The sequence below is a fragment of the Oncorhynchus clarkii genome, chromosome 29 (assembly GCF_045791955.1).
Source record: "Oncorhynchus clarkii lewisi isolate Uvic-CL-2024 chromosome 29, UVic_Ocla_1.0, whole genome shotgun sequence".
NCBI lineage: Eukaryota > Metazoa > Chordata > Actinopteri > Salmoniformes > Salmonidae > Oncorhynchus > Oncorhynchus clarkii.
Window position 1 is genome coordinate 47,244,642 of NC_092175.1, and position 20,440 is coordinate 47,265,081.

At 46.4% G+C, this 20,440-nt stretch overlaps 1 protein-coding gene across 1 annotated transcript in view; it reads left to right on the forward strand.

The window, feature by feature from the left end:
• LOC139388247 (polymerase (DNA directed), theta) overlaps positions 1–20,440 on the forward strand; it is a 65,008-nt gene that overhangs the window by 26,879 nt on the left and 17,689 nt on the right. The window contains exons 15-28 of the mRNA XM_071134796.1: positions 717–910; positions 3,283–3,407; positions 3,537–3,780; positions 3,870–4,314; positions 4,794–4,798; positions 4,896–5,895; positions 7,930–9,817; positions 13,642–13,746; positions 14,495–14,697; positions 14,965–15,160; positions 15,720–15,913; positions 17,561–17,689; positions 17,768–17,942; positions 19,255–19,366. Of these exons, the coding sequence (XP_070990897.1) occupies positions 717–910; positions 3,283–3,407; positions 3,537–3,780; positions 3,870–4,314; positions 4,794–4,798; positions 4,896–5,895; positions 7,930–9,817; positions 13,642–13,746; positions 14,495–14,697; positions 14,965–15,160; positions 15,720–15,913; positions 17,561–17,689; positions 17,768–17,942; positions 19,255–19,366 (5,015 nt within the window). The remainder of the gene's footprint in view (positions 1–716; positions 911–3,282; positions 3,408–3,536; positions 3,781–3,869; positions 4,315–4,793; positions 4,799–4,895; positions 5,896–7,929; positions 9,818–13,641; positions 13,747–14,494; positions 14,698–14,964; positions 15,161–15,719; positions 15,914–17,560; positions 17,690–17,767; positions 17,943–19,254; positions 19,367–20,440) is intronic.

A 20,440-nucleotide genomic window follows, 5' to 3' on the forward strand; every position in this document is an offset into this window, starting at 1 on the left:
CTCCTGTGTTTGTATCCTCCAAATAACTCCTGTGTTTGTATCCTCCAGATAACTCCTATGTTTGTATCCTCCAGATAACTCCTGTGTTTGTATCCTCCAGATAACTCCTGTGTTTGTATCCTCCAGATAACTCCTGTGTTTGTATCCTCCAGGTAACTCCTGTGTTTGTATCCTCCAGGTAACTCCTGTGTTTGTATCCTCCAGATAACTCCTGTGTTTGTATCCTCCAGATAACTCCTGTGTTTGTATCCTCCAGATATCTCCTGTGTTTGTATCCTCCAGATATCTCCTGTGTTTGTATCCTCCAGATAACTCCTGTGTTTGTATCCTCCAGATAACTCCTGTGTTTGTGTCCTCCAGATAACTCCTATGTTTGTATCCTCCAGATAACTCCTGTGTTTGTATCCTCCAGATAACTCCTGTGTTTGTATCCTCCAGATAACTCCTGTGTTTGTATCCTCCAGGTAACTCCTGTGTTTGTATCCTCCAGATAACTCCTGTGTTTGTATCCTCCAGATAACTCCTGTGTTTGTATCCTCCAGATAACTCCTGTGTTTGTATCCTCCAGATAACTCCTGTGTTTGTATCCTCCAGATAACCCCTGTGTTTGTATCCTCCAGATAACTCCTTTGTTTGTATCCTCCAGATAACTCCTGTGTTTGTATCCTCCAGATAACTCCTGTGTTTGTATCCTCCACTGTGTTTGTATCCTCCAGATAACTCCTGTGTTTGCTGAGTGGACCACAATAGACTGGTACCAGTTCTGGTGTCTGTGGGAGGGGCTTGGCTCATCCAATAAGAGAGTAGCAGAGCTGGTGGGTGTTCAGGAGAGCTTCTTGGCTCGGTCTGTTAGCGGGAAACTGATCGCCAAGACAGACAGACAGAGACGACAGATGGCCATACACAAACGGTACAGTATAACACACACACCAAGGTTTCCCATAGCTTTTGGAGAGAAAAACATTTTTGAATTAAAACTTGATCAATACAATTTGCGCTGGCCAATTTTCCCGGGAGAAAAAACAAATCCCATTGCGAAAATGTATTGCTGTTTAATGTAGTGAGATGTAGTGAGAGCTGCTGCTTCAGCCTGTCTTACCTTGCTTCAAAGTAGTCAAAATACAACCAAACAGGCAGCCTATTATTTAATAAAGACTTCTATATACCATTGAAACCAGTAGCATATAATCCTAGTTATAATACCAACCCATCCTAGTAGTTGATAATCCTAGTAGTTGATAATCCTAGTAGTTGATAATCCTAGTAGTTGATCATCCTAGTAGTTGATAATCCTAGTAGTTGATAATCCTAGTAGTTGATAATCCTAGTAGTTGATCATCCTAGTAGTTGATCATCCTAGTAGTTGATAATCCTAGTAGTTGATCATTCTAGTAGTTGATAATCCTAGTAGTTGATAATCCTAGTAGTTGATCATCCTAGTTGTTGATAATCCAAGTAGTTGATAATCCTTCTTATAATACCAACCCATCAGAGTAGTTGATCATCCTAGTAGTTGATCATCCTAGTAGTTGATCATCCTAGTAGTTGATCATCCTAGTAGTTGATCATCCTAGTAGTTGATCATCCTATGTGGTTGATCATTCTAGTAGTTGATAATTCTAGTAGTTGATAATCCTAGTAGTTGATAATCCTAGTAGTTGATAATCCTAGTAGTTGATAATTCTAGTAGTTGATCATCCTAGTAGTTGATCATCCTAGTCATAAAACACAACTCTCATATTAGCAACGGTGTTTTCCCTATGGAACGAACATTTACACGTAGCCTACTGCCTTGTTATAGCCCTACTGCCTTGTTATAGCCCTACTGCCTTGTTATAGCCCACTGCCTTGTTATAGCCTACTGCCTTGTTATAGTCCTACTGCCTTGTTATAGTCCTACTGCCTTGTTATAGTCCTACTGCCTTGTTATAGTCCTACTGCCTTGTTATAGCCTACCTCCTTGTTATAGTCCTACTGCCTTGTTATAGTCCTACTGCCTTGTTATAGTCCTACTGCCTTGTTATAGCCTACCTCCTTGTTATAGTCCTACTGCCTTGTTATAGTCCTACTGCCTTGTTATAGTCCTACCGCCTTGTTATAGCCCTACTGCCTTGTTATAGCCTACTGCCTTGTTATAGCCTACTGCCTTGTTATAGCCTACTGCCTTGTTATAGCCCTACTGCCTTGTTATAGCCCTACTGCCTTGTTATAGCCCTACTGCCTTGTTATAGCCCTACTGCCTTGTTATAGCCCACTGCCTTGTTATAGCCCTACTGCCTTGTTATAGCCTACCGCCTTGTTATAGCCCTACTGCCTTGTTATAGCCCTACTGCCTTGTTATAGCCCTACTGCCTTGTTATAGCCCTACTGCCTTATTATAGGCCTACTGCCTTGCTATAGCCCTACTGCCTTGTTATAGCCTACCGCCTTGTTATAGCCCTACCTCCTTGTTATAGCCCTACCTCCTTGTTATAGCCCTACTGCCTTGTTATAGCCCTACCTCCTTGTTATAGTCCTACTGCCTTGTTATAGCCCTACTGCCTTGTTATAGCCCTACCTCCTTGTTATAGTCCTACTGCCTTGTTATAGCCCTACTGCCTTGTTATAGCCCTACCTCCTTGTTATAGTCCTACTGCCTTGTTATAGCCCTACTGCCTTGTTATAGCCCTACTGCCTTGTTATAGCCCTACTGCCTTGTTATAGCCTACCGCCTTGTTATAGCCCTACCTCCTTGTTATAGCCCTACCTCCTTGTTATAGCCCTACCTCCTTGTTATAGCCCTACCGCCTTGTTATAGCCCGACTGCCTTGTTATAGCCCGACTGCCTTGTTATAGCCCTACTGCCTTGTTATAGCCCTACTGCCTTGTGTGCATTGCTGTGCTTATAATGTGAAGAAATAATAGTTTATCAACATTTTAAGATAAACGTTCATTGCTTTTTAAAGTTGAATTACCATAATCTAAATGTTCTGTTAATATGAATTACCATAATCTAAATGTTCTGGTAATATGAATTACCATAATGTAAATGTTCTGTTAATATGAATTACCATAATGTAACTGTTCTGTTAATATGAATTACCATAATCTAAATGTTATGTTAATATGAATTACCATAATCTAAATGTTCTATTAATGTGAATTACCATAATGTAGATGTGATTTCTGTCATTCTGAACACCGTGGTTGGACACCCTAATGGGTTACGCACCCAATTCATATGGGTCTGGTACGTTTTTTAAATATATATGTTTTTAAATAAGAACAAATTCTTATCTTCAGGTTCTTCACTACTCTGGTCCTTCAGGACCTTGTCAATGAGGTTCCTCTGGGTACCGTGGCAACCAAGTACAACTGTAGCCGCGGACAGCTACAGTCTCTACAGCAGTCTGCCTCCACGTATGCAGGTAAACACACACAGCCCTGCCCAGGTCTTTTTCCTCCCCTAGGTAACAGTGTTCTGTTACTTACTTCTGTCCCCGCATGTCCCAGACCATGCTGTAACCATAGTAACGGTGTGGTTTCCTGTCCCGTAGGCATGGTAACGGTGTTCTGCCGGCGGCTGGGATGGCACAGCTTGGAGTTACTCCTGTCCCAGTACCAGACCAGGCTGAGCTTTGGGGTCCAGAGGGAACTGGTCGACCTGGTCAGGGTCTCACTGCTGAGCGCAACAAGGGCACGAACACTCTACGACCAGGGCCTCGCTACGGTGGCCCAGCTGGCCAGGGCAAAGGTCACTGAGGTGGAGAAGGCCCTACGCAAGGCTGTCCCCTTTAAGAGGTTAGGAGGAGGGAGGAGAGTGTGTTGTAAAGGGCAGGTGGTGGTGGTGATGATGGTGATGATGATGGTGATGATCTCTTCCTCTCCAGTTCTCGTCGTGCGATGGATGAGACCGAGGGGGAGGCAGCTGAGAGGCGGAGCTTACGGTGTGTCTGGGTCAGTGGGGGGCGTGCTCTAACAGAACACGAGGCAGCCATTGAAATCGTGTCTGAGGCCAGGCTCCTCCTCCAGCAAGACCTCGCCCTATTGGGGGTGACCTGGGACCCAGCGACACTGCCCACGGAAACACGCCCTAACAACGACCATGACAACGACTCACCAGAGACACAGCGGGACCGGTCCAAATCCTGGAGAGATAAAGAGAGGAGGTTAAATGAGAAGAAAGAGATGGAAGACAGAGGGAGAAACGTGGTTGAACAGAAAGAGGTAGAGGGGAGAGAGAAGAACGAGGGAGAGAGGGAAGGGGAGGAGCAGAGAGGGAGAGAGAAGAACGAGGGAGAGAGGACAGGGGAAGAGCAGAGAGGGAGAGAGAAGAACGAGGGAGAGAGGGAAGGGGAGGAGCAGAGAGGGAGAGAGAAGAACGAGGGAGAGAGGACAGGGGAAGAGCAGAGAGGGAGAGAGAAGAACGAGGGAGAGAGGACAGGGGAGGAGCAGAGAGGGAGAGAGAAGAACGAGGGAGAGAGGACAGGGGAGGAGCAGAGAGGGAGAGAGAAGAACGAGGGAGTGGAGGTGGGAGAGAGAAAGGAGAGAGGAGGAGTGGAGGTGGGAGAGAGAAAGGAGAGAGGAGGAGTGGAGGTGGGAGAGAGAAAGGAGAGAGGAGGAGTGGAGGTGGGAGAGAGGGAAAAGAGAGGAGTAGAGGTGGGAGAGAGAAAGGAGAGAGGAGGAGTGGAGGTGGGAGAGAGGGAAAAGAGAGGAGTAGAGGTTGGAGAGAGAAAGGAGAGAGGAGGAGTGGAGGTGGGAGAGAGGGAAGAGGGAGGAAGCGAGGAAGACCCTAACCTTCCTGTCTGTGACAGGAGAGGTATAAACACCCAGGACTTAGCTGAACTAGTCAGTAGCCCTCACCCCCCTCTCAATCCCTCCAACCACCCCTTCCACTCTCCCCCTCCCCGTTTCAGAGCCCCCACCTCCCGAGTGGAGGAACCTCTGACCAGTGTTTCTGGGGGGACAGTAAAGAGGGACGGACTGGGCGTGGCAGGGAGATCTCCTGCACAGGCATGTAGAAGACAGCCGTCCACAGCTCTGAGGAAAGTGCTGCGCTCTATACACTCAGAGAGGAGGGAGGAGGGGGAGGAGGAGGAGAGGAGGGAGGATGAAAAGAGGGGAGAGAGAGAGGAGGAGGAGAAGATGGGAGAAAGGGAGGAGAAGAGCGTAGAGAAAAGAGAGAGTGAGGAGAGAAGGAGAGGAACATCGTTTAAACTTCCTCCTGAAACACTACCAGTTCCTGCCCCGATCTTGGTTTCTACCCCAAAGTCTGCACCTCTCCTCCAGAGCAAGGCACCACCAGAGGTCCCTGTCCCCCCTCCTCCCTGCCTCCTCTCCCCTGTCCCCCCTCCTCCCCGCCTCCTCTCCCCTGTCCCTCCTCCCCTCTTCCTCTCCTCTGCCCAAGCCCCAGCTCTTTCTCTCTCTTTTGTAGTCAAACGCCGGGGGGTGGAAGAGCAGGATAGGTGTGGGTCTCCTGAACTCTACGAGGAGGAGGAGGAGGGAAAGTTTGGGGATAGTTTGGAGTTGGACACTCAGACTGAGAGAATGATTCTACTACAAGACCAGAGAGAGGAGAGGGAGAGAGAGTGTGCTAACTCACAGCATGAGAGAGGAAGGAGGGAGAAGGGTGGAGAGGAGGAGAGAGGAAGGAGGGAGAGAGGTGGAGAGGAGGAGAGAGGAAGGAGAAAGAAAGGTGGAGAGGAGGAGAGAGGGAGGGAGAAAGGTGGAGAGGAGGAGAGAGGGAACAGGGAGAAGGGTGGAGAGGGGAAATCCACTGACGTTAACCCACCGAACCCCTCACCAGTCAACAGTATCCATGGCAACCCCCATACCTATGGTTTCCATGACGACGCTGCGCCCAGATACAACTTCTCTCTGACTGACAGCCAGATGGAACAGATCCTCGACAACCAGGTACACACACACACACACTCACACTCACTCAACCACAGCCACCACATTGATGATGATGATGATGATGATGATGATAATGATGGTGGGGGTGATGGTGGTGGTAATGGTGGTGGTGTTTATGATGGAGATGGTGTTTATGATGATGATGGTGTTTATAATGGAGATGGTGTTTATGATGATGGAGATGGTGTTTATGATGGAGATGGTGTTTATGATGGAGATGGTGTTTATGATGGAGATGCTGGTGTTTATGATGATGCTGGTGTTTAGGATGATGATGGTGTTTATGATGATGGAGATGGTGTTTATGATGGAGATGGTGTTTATGATGGAGATGGTGTTTATGATGATGATGGTGTTTATGATGATGGAGATGGTGTTTATGATGGAGATGGTGTTTATGATGATGGTGTTTATGATGATGATGGTGTTTATGATGATGGAGATGGTGTTTATGATGATGGTGTTTATGATGATGATGGTGTTTATGATGATGGAGATGGTGTTTATGATGATGGTGTTTATGATGGAGATGGTGTTTATGATGATGGAGATGGTGTTTATGATGATGATGGTGTTTATGATGGAGATGGTGTTTATGATGATGATGGTGTTTATGATGATGATGGTGTTTATGATGGAGATGGTGTTTATGATGGAGATGGTGTTTATGATGGAGATGGTGTTTATGATGGAGATGGTGTTTAGGATGATGATGGTGTTTATGATGATGGAGATGGTGTTTATGATGATGATGGTGTTTATGATGATGATGTTTATGATGATGGCGATGGTGTTTATGATGGAGATGGTGTTTATGATGGAGATGGTGTTTATGATGGAGATGGTGTTTATGATGATGATGGTGTTTATGATGGAGATGGTGTTTATGATGGAGATGGTGTTTATGATGATGATGGTGTTTATGATGGAGATGGTGTTTATGATGATGATGTTTATGATGGAGATGGTGTTTATGATGATGATGGTGTTTATGATGGAGTTTATGATGGAGATGGTGTTTATGATGGAGATGGTGTTTATGATGGAGATGGTGTTTATGATGGAGTTTATGATGGAGATGGTGTTTATGATGATGATGGTGTTTATGATGATGATGGTGTTTATGATGATGATGGTGTTTATGATGATGATGGTGTTTATGATGGAGATGGTGTTTATGATGGAGATGGTGTTTATGATGATGATGGTGTTTATGATGATGATGGTGTTTATGATGGAGATGGTGTTTATGATGATGATGGTGTTTATGATGGAGATGGTGTTTATGATGGAGATGGTGTTTATGATGATGATGTTTATGATGATGATGGTGTTTATGATGATGATGGTGTTTATGATGATGATGGTGTTTATGATGGAGATGGTGTTTATGATGGAGATGGTGTTTATGATGATGATGGTGTTTATGATGATGATGGTGTTTATGATGGAGATGGTGTTTATGATGATGATGGTGTTTATGATGGAGATGGTGTTTATGATGGAGATGGTGTTTATGATGATGATGGTGTTTATGATGATGATGGTGTTTATGATGATGATGGTGTTTATGATGATGGAGATGGTGTTTATGATGATGGAGATGGTGTTTATGATGGAGATGGTGTTTATGATGATGGAGATGGTGTTTATGATGATGGAGATGGAGTTTATGATGATGATGGTGTTTATGATGATGATGGTGTTTATTATGATGATGGTGTTTATGATGGAGATGGTGTTTATGATGATGATGGTGTTTATTATGATGATGATGGTGTTTATGATGATGGAGATGGTGTTTATGATGATGATGGTGTTTATGATGATGGAGATGGTGTTTATGATGGAGATGCTGGTGTTTATGATGATGCTGGTGTTTATGATGATGGAGGTGTTTATAATGGTGATGATGATGATGGCTGTGGTGGTGGTGATGATGGTGGTGGTGATGAAGGTGGTGATGGTGGTAGTGATGATGGTGGTGATGATGATGGTAAGGATGATGGTGGTGTACTCTTCCTCCCACAGATCTTGGCAGGCGATAATGATGACGATGATGGACCCTTCCCACCCCCTAGCGCACACCGCTCCTCAGGGACCAATGAGAACAGTCTAAACGGCAGTAGCAGCTTCCTATTCGACAGCCTGTACGACAGCTCTTTATTGGCTGGGCTTAGCCACGACTCTCACCAATCAGAGGAGGAGAAGGAGGGGCCTGTTGTCATGGAGACCAGTCTCCTGTCCAACCAGCAGCGGCAACGCAGCGGGCTCATAGCCAATCAGGAGGCAGAGGAACAGGAGGCCGTCCAATGGGGCGAGTCGTCCTTCAACCTATCAGAGTGGGGCGACTCTCTGCTGGTTGGAGAGCACTTCCTGGAGAGGCGGAGCCTGCTGAGACACACGGAGGGATTGCAACACGAACAAGACTGCGGTCAGACCGACAGACCCCAACCTGACCATGGGGAAACAGAGCAACAAGGACCTCAACCCAACCACAGCAATGGTCAGACAGACGATCGCGGTCGGGGAAAAAACACACATGACCAGTGTTTGACGGAGCGACCGCAACACAATCACAGTGGTCTGTTATATGAACCCAAAGACAACCATAACCAGACAGACAGACTGACACAGAACACTGGTGGAGAAGAGGTGGAACCTTCCTGGTCAGAGAGACGGGGAGAGAAGAGGAGAGAGGGGATGAGAAATGTAGTGGGAGAGGAAAGGGGAGAAAAAGGAGGAGATGGAGGGGTTGAGAAGGAGAGAGATGTGAGAGGTGTTGCAGTGTGTGAGAGCAGGCTGTTTAAAAGACCTGCATCACGGAGAGATGGAGGGAGAGAGCGAGAGGAGGAGAGAGAGAAGTGGAGAGAGTCTGAACCCTCCCTCCTCTGCAGCCCTGGACTCCAGGACATCTTTGATCGTTGGCCTAGTATGTCTGACCAGCCCTCCCAACACCCTCTGCTACCACCTGCTCACACACTCTCACACACTGCTGTTGACAACCAAGACTCAGAGGACAGTTTGACTGGTCTGACTGATCTAACAGCACTGGGACGTGCTGAGGAGGACAGAGAGACAGAGGACAGTTTGACTGATCTAACAGCACTGGTACGTACTGAGGAGGACAGAGAGACAGGAGAGACCAGTGTGAGATGTGGTGAGACGAGGCAACCCCTGAGGGAGAAAGAGGGGGAGAGACGAGGGGAGAACAACGTGAGATGGGGGGGGACATGGGGACAACTGGGGGAAAGAGAAGAGGGGAGATCAGGTGGGGCTCATGGGGACCTCATCCCCCCAACTCAAGAAACTGTCAAACTGACCATCTCCTCAACCCCCACCCCTCGACCTATCCACCAATCAGCTCATTCCTCCCGCCTCCCTGATCAACCAGCAGTCTCTGTTGGTCCCCAGTTCCTGAAACCAGATCCCAAAACGGACACACACTCTCACTCAGCCCCCAAAATAGACCTCAAACCTCCCCCTCTCCCCAAAACAGACCCTAAACCTCCCCCTCACCCCAAAACAGACCCTAAACCTCCCCCTCACCCCAAAACAGACCCTAAACCTCCCCCCAAAACAGATACCAAACCTCCCCCCAAAACAGACACCAAACCTCCCCCCAAAACAGACACAAAACCTCCCCCTCAACCCAAAACGTTGCTAGACTCTCCTCCTGTCCTCTCCTCCCCCTCATCTCTGACTGACGAGGGCTTCACCCTCCAGCTCTCCCAGGATGCATCTCTCTCTCCCAGCAGCCCTAGCGGTGGGCTGGCCATCATAGACGTGGCGAGCGACAGAACACTGTTCTACACCTTTATAGAGGAGTGGAGGAGGAAGGAGAGGTATTCCCTCGTTCCTGTCTGTCAAACGATAGAACACGGAGGAGACGGAGGGATTGGAGGGAGGCAGATGAGAGGTAACTACGCACGCACAGACACACTCACACCAGGGCTACAATTTCCTTGCGGAGGCCCTATTGAGTGGCTGTAATGCATGCCTTGCGTCCAATGTGCCCCAGTGATTATGGAGACTATTATTTCTAGCAAACCAGATTCCTTTCAGAAGTTGTTCATTCGCTATGTCAAATCAAATCGAACTGTATTTGTCACATCCCCCGAATACAACAGAATACAGTGAAATGCTTACAAGCCCTTAAACCAACAATGCAGTTCAAGAAATAGAGTTAAGAAAATATTTACTAAATAAACTAAAGTAAAAAAAAAAAAAAAAGGTGTAATTATTTGATCAAACGGTAACACAAGAAATGCACATAACAGTAACAAGGCTAAATACGATGAGTACAGCTTAGTCGAGGTCACTTGTAAAGTGACGATGCATAGGTATTTATCTCGTCTGGTAGGCTCGCGTCACTGGGCAGCTCGCGGCTGGGTTTCCCTTTGAAGTCTGTAATGGTTTTCAAGCCCTGCCACTTCCGACGAGCGTCAGAGCCGGTGTAGTAGGATTCAGTCTTAGTCCTGTATTGAAGCTTTTCCTGTCTGAGGAGGAGCAGGATTTCTAATAAGATTCCGGATTACTGTCCCGCTCCTTGAAAGAGGCAGCTCTAGCCTTAAGCCTGGTGCGGATGTTGCCTGTAATCCATGGCTTCTGTTTGGGAAATGTACGTATGGTCACTGTGGGGACGACGTCGTCAATACACTTATTGATGAAGCCGGTGACTGAGGTGGTATACTCCTCAATGCCATTGGATGAATCCCGGAACATATTCCAGTCTGTGCTAGCAAAACAGTCCTGCAGCGTAACATCCGCGTCGTCTGACCACCTCCGTATTGAGCGAGTCACTGGTACTTCCTGCTTTAGTTTTTGCTTGTAAGCAGGAATCAAGAGGATAGAATTCTGGTCAGATTTGCCAAATGAAGGGCGGGGGAGAGCTTTGAATGTCTCTAGAGTTTGTTTTTTTCTTCTATGGTTGCACATGTTTCGGATTTAAGTTTGCCTGCATTAAAGTCCCCGGCCACTAGGAGTGCCGCCTCTGGATGAGCATTTTGTTGTTTGTTTATGGTTGTTTATTTATTACACACAAATAGCCTAGTTTGGCGGGATATCAGTGAGAGCACGCAACTCCAACAGCTGGTGATGGACTCTTCCTACAGCTGGTGATGAACTCTTCCTACAGCTGGTTGATTGACACTTCCTACAGCTGGTTGATTGACTCTTCCTACAGCTGGTTGATTGACTCTTCCTACAGCTGGTGATGAACTCTTCCTACAGCTGGTTGATGAACTCTTCCTACAGCTGGTTGATTGACTCTTCCTACAGCTGGTGATGAACTCTTCCTACAGCTGGTGATGAACTCTTCCTACAGCTGGTTGATTGACACTTCCTACAGCTGGTTGATTGACTCTTCCTACAGCTGGTGATGAACTCTTTCTTACAGCTGGTGATGAACTCTTCCTTACAGCTGGTGATGAACTCTTCCTTACAGCTGGTGATGAACTCTTCCTACAGCTGGTTGATTAACTCTTCCTACAGCTGGTGATGAACTCTTCCTACAGCTGGTTGATGAACTCTTCCTACACCTGGTGATGAACTCTTCCTACACCTGGTTGATTGACTCTTCCTACAGCTGGTGATGAACTCTTCCTACAGCTGGTTGATGAACTCTTCCTACAGCTGGTTGATGAACTCTTCCTACAGCTTGTTGATTGACTCTTCCTACAGCTGGTTGATTGACTCTTCCTACAGCTTGTTGATTGACTCTTCCTACAGCTGGTTGATTGACTCTTCCTACAGCTGGTGATGAACTCTTCCTCCAGCTGGTGATGAACTCTTCCTACAGCTAGTTGATGCTTGGAGAGAAACGTGTTCTGATAAGCCCAGTCATTGCCAACAATTCTAAATGCCCCCGTGGAAAAAACAAAGCTTTAATGGCCTCTATTGAAAGAGGAGGATCCCAGCTTTCCATTCTATTGAAAATAGGAGAATCTCAGCTTTCCATTCTATTGAAAATAGGAGAATCTCAGCTTTCCATTCTATTGAAAATAGGAGAATCTCAGCTTTCCATTCTTGTACTATTTATTTCTTAACTCCTGTCAGTGACCACGTTTACATGCACACAGTATTCCGGATAGAAGCTCATATCCAGCTTCAGGTCTTTTTTGGGACAAGCTGTTTACATGCAGCTTTGATATCCAGCTGACAAGTATGAATAAACAGAATATTCATATGAGTTAAGTGGAATAGTAACTAAAACAGGGACACTGACTAATGGAAAAGTAACTAAAACAGGGACACTGTAATGGAATAGTAACTAAAACAGGGACACTGTAATGGAATAGTAACTAAAACAGGGACACTGACTAATGGAATAGTAACTAAAACAGGGACACTGTAATGGAATAGTAACTAAAACAGGGACACTGTAATGGAATAGTAACTAAAACAGGGACACTGTAATGGAATAGTAACTAAAACAGGGACACTGTAATGGACTTGTAACTAAAACAGGGACACTGTAATGGACTAGTAACTAAAACAGGGACACTGTAATGGAATAGTAACTAAAACAGGGACACTGTAATGGAATAGTAACTAAAACAGGGACACTGTAATGGAATAGTAACTAAAACAGGGACACTGTAATGGAATAGTAACTAAAACAGGGACACTGTAATGGAATAGTAACTAAAACAGGGACACTGACTAATGGAATAGTAACTAAAACAGGGACACTGACTAATGGAATAGTAACTAAAACAGGGACACTGACTAATGGAATAGTAACTAAAACAGGGACACTGACTAATGGAATAGTAACTAAAACAGGGACACTGACTGTAGGTCTATAACCTCATACATGTTGCGGCATATACAGGGCCTTCCTAAAGTATTCAGACCCCTTCACTCCTACCACATTTTGGTAGGTTGCAGCCTTATTCTAAAATTGATTAAATCGTTTTCCCCCTCATAAATCTACACACTGACTAATGGAATAGTAACTAAAACGGGGACACCCATAATGAAAAAGCAAAAACAGTTTTTTTTTTAAATGTTTGCAAATTTATTTAAAAAAAACACATCACATGTATATAAGTATTCAGACCCAAATGTATAAAAAAACTATCTGAAGTACACATTTACAGAAGTATTCATACTTTTTCGAAGCACCTTTGGCAGCGATTACAGCCTCGAGTCTTCTTGGGTATAACTCTACAAGCTTGGCGTATTGGGGTATTGTGATGTCATTATGGAGGTATTGGGATGTCATTATGGCGTTGGTGTGCATGTAAACCTATAACAGGATGTTGGTGTGCATGTAAAACAATAACAGGATGTTGGTGTGCATGTAAACCTATAACAGGATGTTGGTGTGCATGTAAAGCTATAACAGGGTGTTGGTGTGCATGTAAAACAATAACAGGATGTTGGTGTGCATGTAAACCTATAACAGGATGTTGGTGTGCATGTAAAGCTATAACAGGGTGTTGGTGTGCATGTAAAACAATAACAGGATGTTGGTGTGCATGTAAAGCTATAACAGGATGTTGGTGTGCATGTAAAGCTATAACAGGATGTTGGTGTGCATGTAAACCTATAACAGGATGTTGGTGTGCATGTAAACCTATAACAGGATGTTGGTGTGCATGTAAACCTATAACAGGATGTTGGTGTGCATGTAATTCCAGGCCTAACACACACACACCTGACTACATAAGCTTATTGAATGTTATTGATGTTTCTATGACTGAGTCCTAGTTATTCATGTTTCTATGATGTGGGTAGGTCTTCCCCGGTGTTCCTCAGGAAGTGTGGTGTTAACAGGACTGGCTGTCTGCTGGGGAGGAACAGACTGTTACTACATATCACTACTACAGCAGCAGAGTACCGGTACACACACGCATACACATACTACTACTACCACATATCACTACTACAGCAGCAGAGTACCGGTACACACACGCATACACATACTACTACTACTACTACTGCAGCAGAGTACCGGTACACACACACAACATTTCACTACTACAGGACAGAAGTAAACACTAAAACATAGGAACGTTCCTGTCTCTCTCTCTCATAGGAACGGTCCCCTCTCTCTCTCTCTCTCTGTCTCTCTCTCTCTCTGTCTCTCTCTCTCTGTCTCTCTGTCTCTCTCTGTCTCTCTCTCTCTGTCTCTCTGTCTCTCTCTCTCTCTCTCTCTCTCTCTCTCTCTCTCTCTCTCTCTCTCTCTCTCTCTCTCTTGTTTCTTTGGGATAGCTGTACTGGCGTTCTGAGGTAGTTGAAGCCATCTGAGGTAGTTGAAGCCTTCTGAGGTAGTTGAAGCAATCTGAGGTAGTTGAAGCCATCTGAGGTAGTTGGGCGGCAGGGTAGCCTAGTGGTTAGAGTGTTGGACTAGTATCCGGAAGGTTGCAAGTTCAAATCCCGGAGCTGACAAGGTACAAATCTGTCAATCTGCCCCTGAACTGTTCCTAGGCCGTCATTGAAAATAAGAATTTGTTCTTAGCTGACTTGCCTAGTTAAATAAAGGTAAAATAAAAAAAATAAAAGTTGGAACTATGTGAGGTAGTTGAAGCCATCTACAGGTTGTGTTTTCACTCTGACATGTCATGAACATGGAATTACTGTCCCACAGAGATGTGCTCCAGTATGGCCCCGCCCCCGCTGGCTGCTGATTTGCCAGTTGGAGAGAGGGTGGAGCAGATGAGAGCCTGTCTGAGTAAGTCATTGGCCGACGGGGCAGGGGGTGTGGTCATGACTTATGACATCATCCAGGTATACAAGACACTGGTGCTGAGCTATGGTATCTCCTTGGAAGGACCCTGTGAAGACATGAAGGTACACACACACACAGACATTTATATACAAGCTGTGTAGGTGGAGTTTTATCTAACTGTGTGTGTCTATCTCTGTTTGTGTGTCTATCTGTGTGTGTGTGTGTCTATCTGTGTGTGTGTGTGTGTCTATCTGTGTGTGTGTGTGTGTCTATCTGTGTGTGTGTGTGTCTATCTGTGTGTGTGTCTGTCTATCTGTGTGTGTCCGTCTGTGTGTGTGTGTGTGTCTATCTGTGGGTGTCTATGTGTGTGTGTGTCTGTGTGAGTTTAGGTGGCGTCTTGGCTGTTGGACCCGGGTAGTGAGGAGAGAACTCTAACCAACATGGTCACCTGCTACTGTCCCTCAGAACTACCGCTGCTGGATGGACGCACACACTCCCCTCGCCTACGAGCAGCCATAGACAGCGTGCTAATACACAGCACCATGGGTCACCTCACTACCCTGCTGGAGAAAGATGGACTGATAGGTAAGGAACACATCTGACAGCCGGACTTCTACCTTATGTCTCAGTTTTTGATAATTCTGTTTCTGTTCTGTACCTCTGTCTCCTCTCTGTCTCCTCTCTCTCTGTCTGTCTCTCTCGCTCTCGCTCTCTCTCTCTCTCTCTCTCTCTCTGTCTCCTCTCTCTCTCTCTCTCTCTCTGTCTCGCTCGCTCTCTCTGTCTCGCTCGCTCTCTCTCTCTCTGTCTCCTCTCTCTCTCTCTCTCTCTGTCTCCTCTCTGTCTCCTCTCTCTCTGTCTGTCTCTCTCGCTCTCGCTTTCTCTCTCTCTCTCTGTCTCCTCTCTCTCTGTCTCCTCTCTCTCTCTCTCTCTCTCTGTCTCCTCTCTCTCTCTCTCTCTCTCTCTCTCTCTGTCTCTGTCTCTGTCTCTCTGTCTCCTCTCTCTCTCTCTCTCTCTGTCTCCTCTCTCTCTCTCTCTCTCTCTGTCTCGCTCTCTCTCTCTCTTTCTCTCTCTCTCTTTCTCTCTCTGTCTGTCTGTCTGTCTGTCTGTCTGTCTGTCTGTCTGTCTGTCATCTGTGTGTATGTAGATGTGTTCCGCAGTGTGGAGATGCGTTCCCAGGTGTGCCTGGCGCTGCTAGAGCTGAATGGGATTGGCTTCAGCTGGGAGGAATGTGACAGGCAGAAACACGTGATGCAGGCCAAGCTGTCAGCTCTGGAGACACAGGCCTACAGCCTTGCTGGACACAACTTCTCTCTGACTAGCACCGAGGATGTGGCACAGGTAGGGAGTGGGAGTGGGGGTTCTAGGGCTTCCCCAAAATCACCTCCGGACCACCAGACATTCCATATATTTGTTGTTTATTTGTTGTAACTATCACCATGGTCTTGACTAGGTGTTCAGGGTATCGCCATGGTTTTGACTAGGTGTTCAGGGTATCATCATGGTCTTGACTAGGTGTTCAGGGTATCACCATGGTCTTGACTAGGTGTTCAGGGTATCACCATGGTCTTGACTAGGTGTTCAGGGTATCATAATGGTCTTGACTAGGTGTTCAGGGTATCACCATGGTCTTGACTAGGTGTTCAGGGTATCATCATGGTCTTGACTAGGTGTTCAGGGTATCACTACGGTCTTGACTAGGTGTTCAGGGTATCATCATGGTCTTGACTAGGTGTTCAGGGTATCATCATGGTCTTGACTAGGTGTTCAGGGTATCATCATGGTCTTGACTAGGTGTTCAGGGTATCGCCATGGTCTTGACTAGGTGTTCAGGGTATCATCATGGTCTTGACTAGGTGTTCAGGGTATCATCATGGTCTTGACTAGGTGTTCAGGGTATCATCATGGTCTTGACTAGGTGTTCAGGGTATCATCATGGTCTTGACTAGGTGTTCAGGGTATCGCCATGGTTTTGACTAGGTGTTCAGGGTATCACTACGGTCTTGACTAGGTGTTCAGGCTATCACCATGGTCTTGACTAGGTGTTCAGGGTATCACCATGGTCTTGACTAGGTGTTCAGGGTATCATCATGGTCTTGACTAGGTGTTCAGGGTATCATCATGGTCTTGACTAGGTGTTCAGGGTATCGCCATGGTTTTGACTAGGTGTTCAGGGTATCACTACGGTCTTGACTAGGTGTTCAGGCTATCACCATGGTCTTGACTAGGTGTTCAGGGTATCATCATGGTCTTGACTAGGTGTTCAGGGTATCGCCATGGTTTTGACTAGGTGTTCAGGGTATCACTACGGTCTTGACTAGGTGTTCAGGCTATCACCATGGTCTTGACTAGGTGTTCAGGGTATCACTACGGTCTTGACTAGGTGTTCAGGCTATCATCATGGTCTTGACTAGGTGTTCAGGGTATCACCATGGTCTTGACTAGGTGTTCAGGCTATCATCATGGTCTTGACTAGGTGTTCAGGGTATCACCATGGTCTTGACTAGGTGTTCAGGGTATCACCATGGTCTTGACTAGGTGTTCAGGCTATCATCATGGTCTTGACTAGGTGTTCAGGGTATCACTACGGTCTTGACTAGGTGTTCAGGGTATCACTACGGTCTTGACTAGGTGTTCAGGGTATCATCATGGTCTTGACTAGGTGTTCAGGGTATCATCATGGTCTTGACTAGGTGTTCAGGGTATCGCCATGGTTTTGACTAGGTGTTCAGGGTATCACCAAGGTTACCACAACATCTCAAGGGGAGAGAAGTATTGTTCTAAGGTTCTGCATCATCATGTCTGTTCCTCCTACTCTGTTGTTGACGTGCGTCTCTGTGTGGGTGTGTCTGTGTGTGGGTGTCTGTCTGTGTGTGTGGGTGTCTGTCTGTGTGTGTGGGTGTCTGTCTGTGTGTGTGGGTGTCTGTCTCTGTGTGTGTGGGTGTCTGTGTGTGTGTGTGGGTGTCTGTCTCTGTGTGGGTGTGTCAGGTGTTGTTCCGTGAGCTGCGCCTGCCTCCCAGCTGTGATTTGAGCGGAGGGAGGGGTAAGAAGACCCTGGGGTACAGCAGGAGAGGAACAGGACGCGCCGGGTTGGGGAAACCGTTCAGTACCACCAAGGTAACACACACACACACACAGTGAAGTTATTGGTCCTGCTCTGTGACATCATATGTGAATAAAAGGTGACATCATCAGGACATCCTGGAGAAGCTCAGTTCCCTCCACCCGTTGCCGGGGGTGATTCTGGAGTGGAGGAGGATCACCAACGCCTTGACAACGGTGGTGTTTCCCCTGCAGAGAGAGAAACGACATCATCCCCTGCTGGTTATGGATAGAATACATCCTGTCTCCCAGACACACACTGCTACAGGTAACACACACTGCTACAGGTAACACACGCTGCTACAGGTAACACACACACTGCTACAGGTAACACACACTGCTACAGGTAACACACACTGCAACAGGTAACACACTGCAACAGTTAACACACTGCAACAGTTAACACACACACTGCTACAGGTAACACACACACTGCTACAGGTAACACACACACTGCTACAGGTAACACACACTGCTACAGGTAACACACACTGCTACAGGTAACACACACACTGCTACAGGTAACACACACACTGCTACAGGTAACACACACACTGCTACAGGTAACACACACTGCTACAGGTGACACGCTGCTACAGGTAACACACACTGCTACAGGTAACACACACACTGCTACAGGTAACACACACTGCTACAGGTAACACACACACTGCTACAGGTAACACACACACTGCTACAGGTAACACACACACTGCTACAGGTAACACACACACTGCTACAGGTAACACACACTGCTACAGGTAACACACACACTGCTACAGGTAACACACACTGCTACAGGTAACACACACACTGCTACAGGTAACACACACACTGCTACAGGTAACACACACACTGCTACAGGTAACACACACACTGCTACAGGTAACACACACACTGCTACAGGTAACACACACACTGCTACAGGTAACACACACACTGCTACAGGTAACACACACACTGCTACAGGTAACACACACTGCTACAGGTAACACACACTGCTACAGGTAACACACACACTGCTACAGGTAACACACACACTGCTACAGGTAACACACACTGCTACAGGTAACACACACACTGCTACAGGTAACACACACACTGCTACAGGTAACACACACACTGCTACAGGTAACACACACACTGCTACAGGTAACACACACACTGCTACAGGTAACACACACACTGCTACAGGTAACACACACACTGCTACAGGTAACACACACTGCTACAGGTAACACACACTGCTACAGGTAACACACACACTGCTACAGGTAACACACACACTGCTACAGGTAACACACACACTGCTACAGGTAACACACACACTGCTACAGGTAACACACACACTGCTACAGGTAACACACACACTGCTACAGGTAACACACACACTGCTACAGGTAACACACACTGCTACAGGTGTACTGAATGTACTGATGGATGACTACAATGTAATGTAATGTATAAATGATCAGTGTGTGTCTACATCAGTCTGCTTGTGTATGTTGTGATAGATTCTTGTCTGTCTGCGTGTCTGTCTGCATGTCTGTCTGCGTGTCGGTCTGCGTGTCTGTGCACAGGCAGAGTGAGCTTCACAGAGCCAAACATCCAGAACGTTCCGAAGGACTTTGAGATCCAGATGGCCTCTGTGGTGGAGGAGAGCCCGCCCTCACAAGATGGACGCCGGACAGGGTTGGAATAACTATTTATAACTACTAACCCTAACCTTGACAAGATGGCCGCCGGACTGGGTGGGAATAACTATCTATAACTACTAACCCTAACCTTGACAAGATGGCCGCCGGACTGGGTGGGAATAACTATCTATAACTACTAATCCTAACCTTGACAAGATGGCCGCCGGACTGGGTGGGAATAACTATCTATAACTACTAACCCTAACCTTGACAAGATGGCCGCCGGACTGGGTGGGAATAACTATCTATAACTACTAACCCTAACCTTGACAAGATGGCCGCCGGACTGGGTGGGAATAACTATCTATAACTACTAACCCTAACCTTGACAAGATGGCCGCCGGACTGGGTGGGAATAACTATCTATAACTACTAATCCTAACCTTGACAAGATGGCCACCGGACTGGGTGGGAATAACTATCTATAACTACTAATCCTAACCTTGACAAGATGGCCGCCGGACTGGGTGGGAATAACTATCTATAACTACTAACCCTAACCTTGACAAGATGGCCGCCGGACTGGGTGGGAATAACTATCTATAACTACTAACCCTAACCTTGACAAGATGGATGCCGGACTGGGTGGGAATAACTATCTATAACTACTAATCCTAACCTTCACAAGATGGATGCCGGACTAGGTGGGAATAACTATCTATAACTACTAACCCTAACCGTGACAAGATGGCCGCCGGACTGGGTGGGAATAACTATCTATAACTACTAACCCTAACCTTGACAAGATGGCCGCCGGACTGGGTGGGAATAACTATCTATAACTATTAACCCTAACCTTGACAAGATGGCCGCCGGACTGGGTGGGAATAACTATCTATAACTACTAATCCTAACCTTGACAAGATGGCCGCCGGACTGGGTGGGAATAACTATCTATAACTACTAATCCTAACCTTGACAAGATGGCCGCCGGACTGGGTGGGAATAACTATCTATAACTACTAACCCTAACCTTGACAAGATGGCCGCCGGACTGGGTGGGAATAACTATCTATAACTACTAACCCTAACCTTGACAAGATGGATGCCGGACTGGGTGGGAATAACT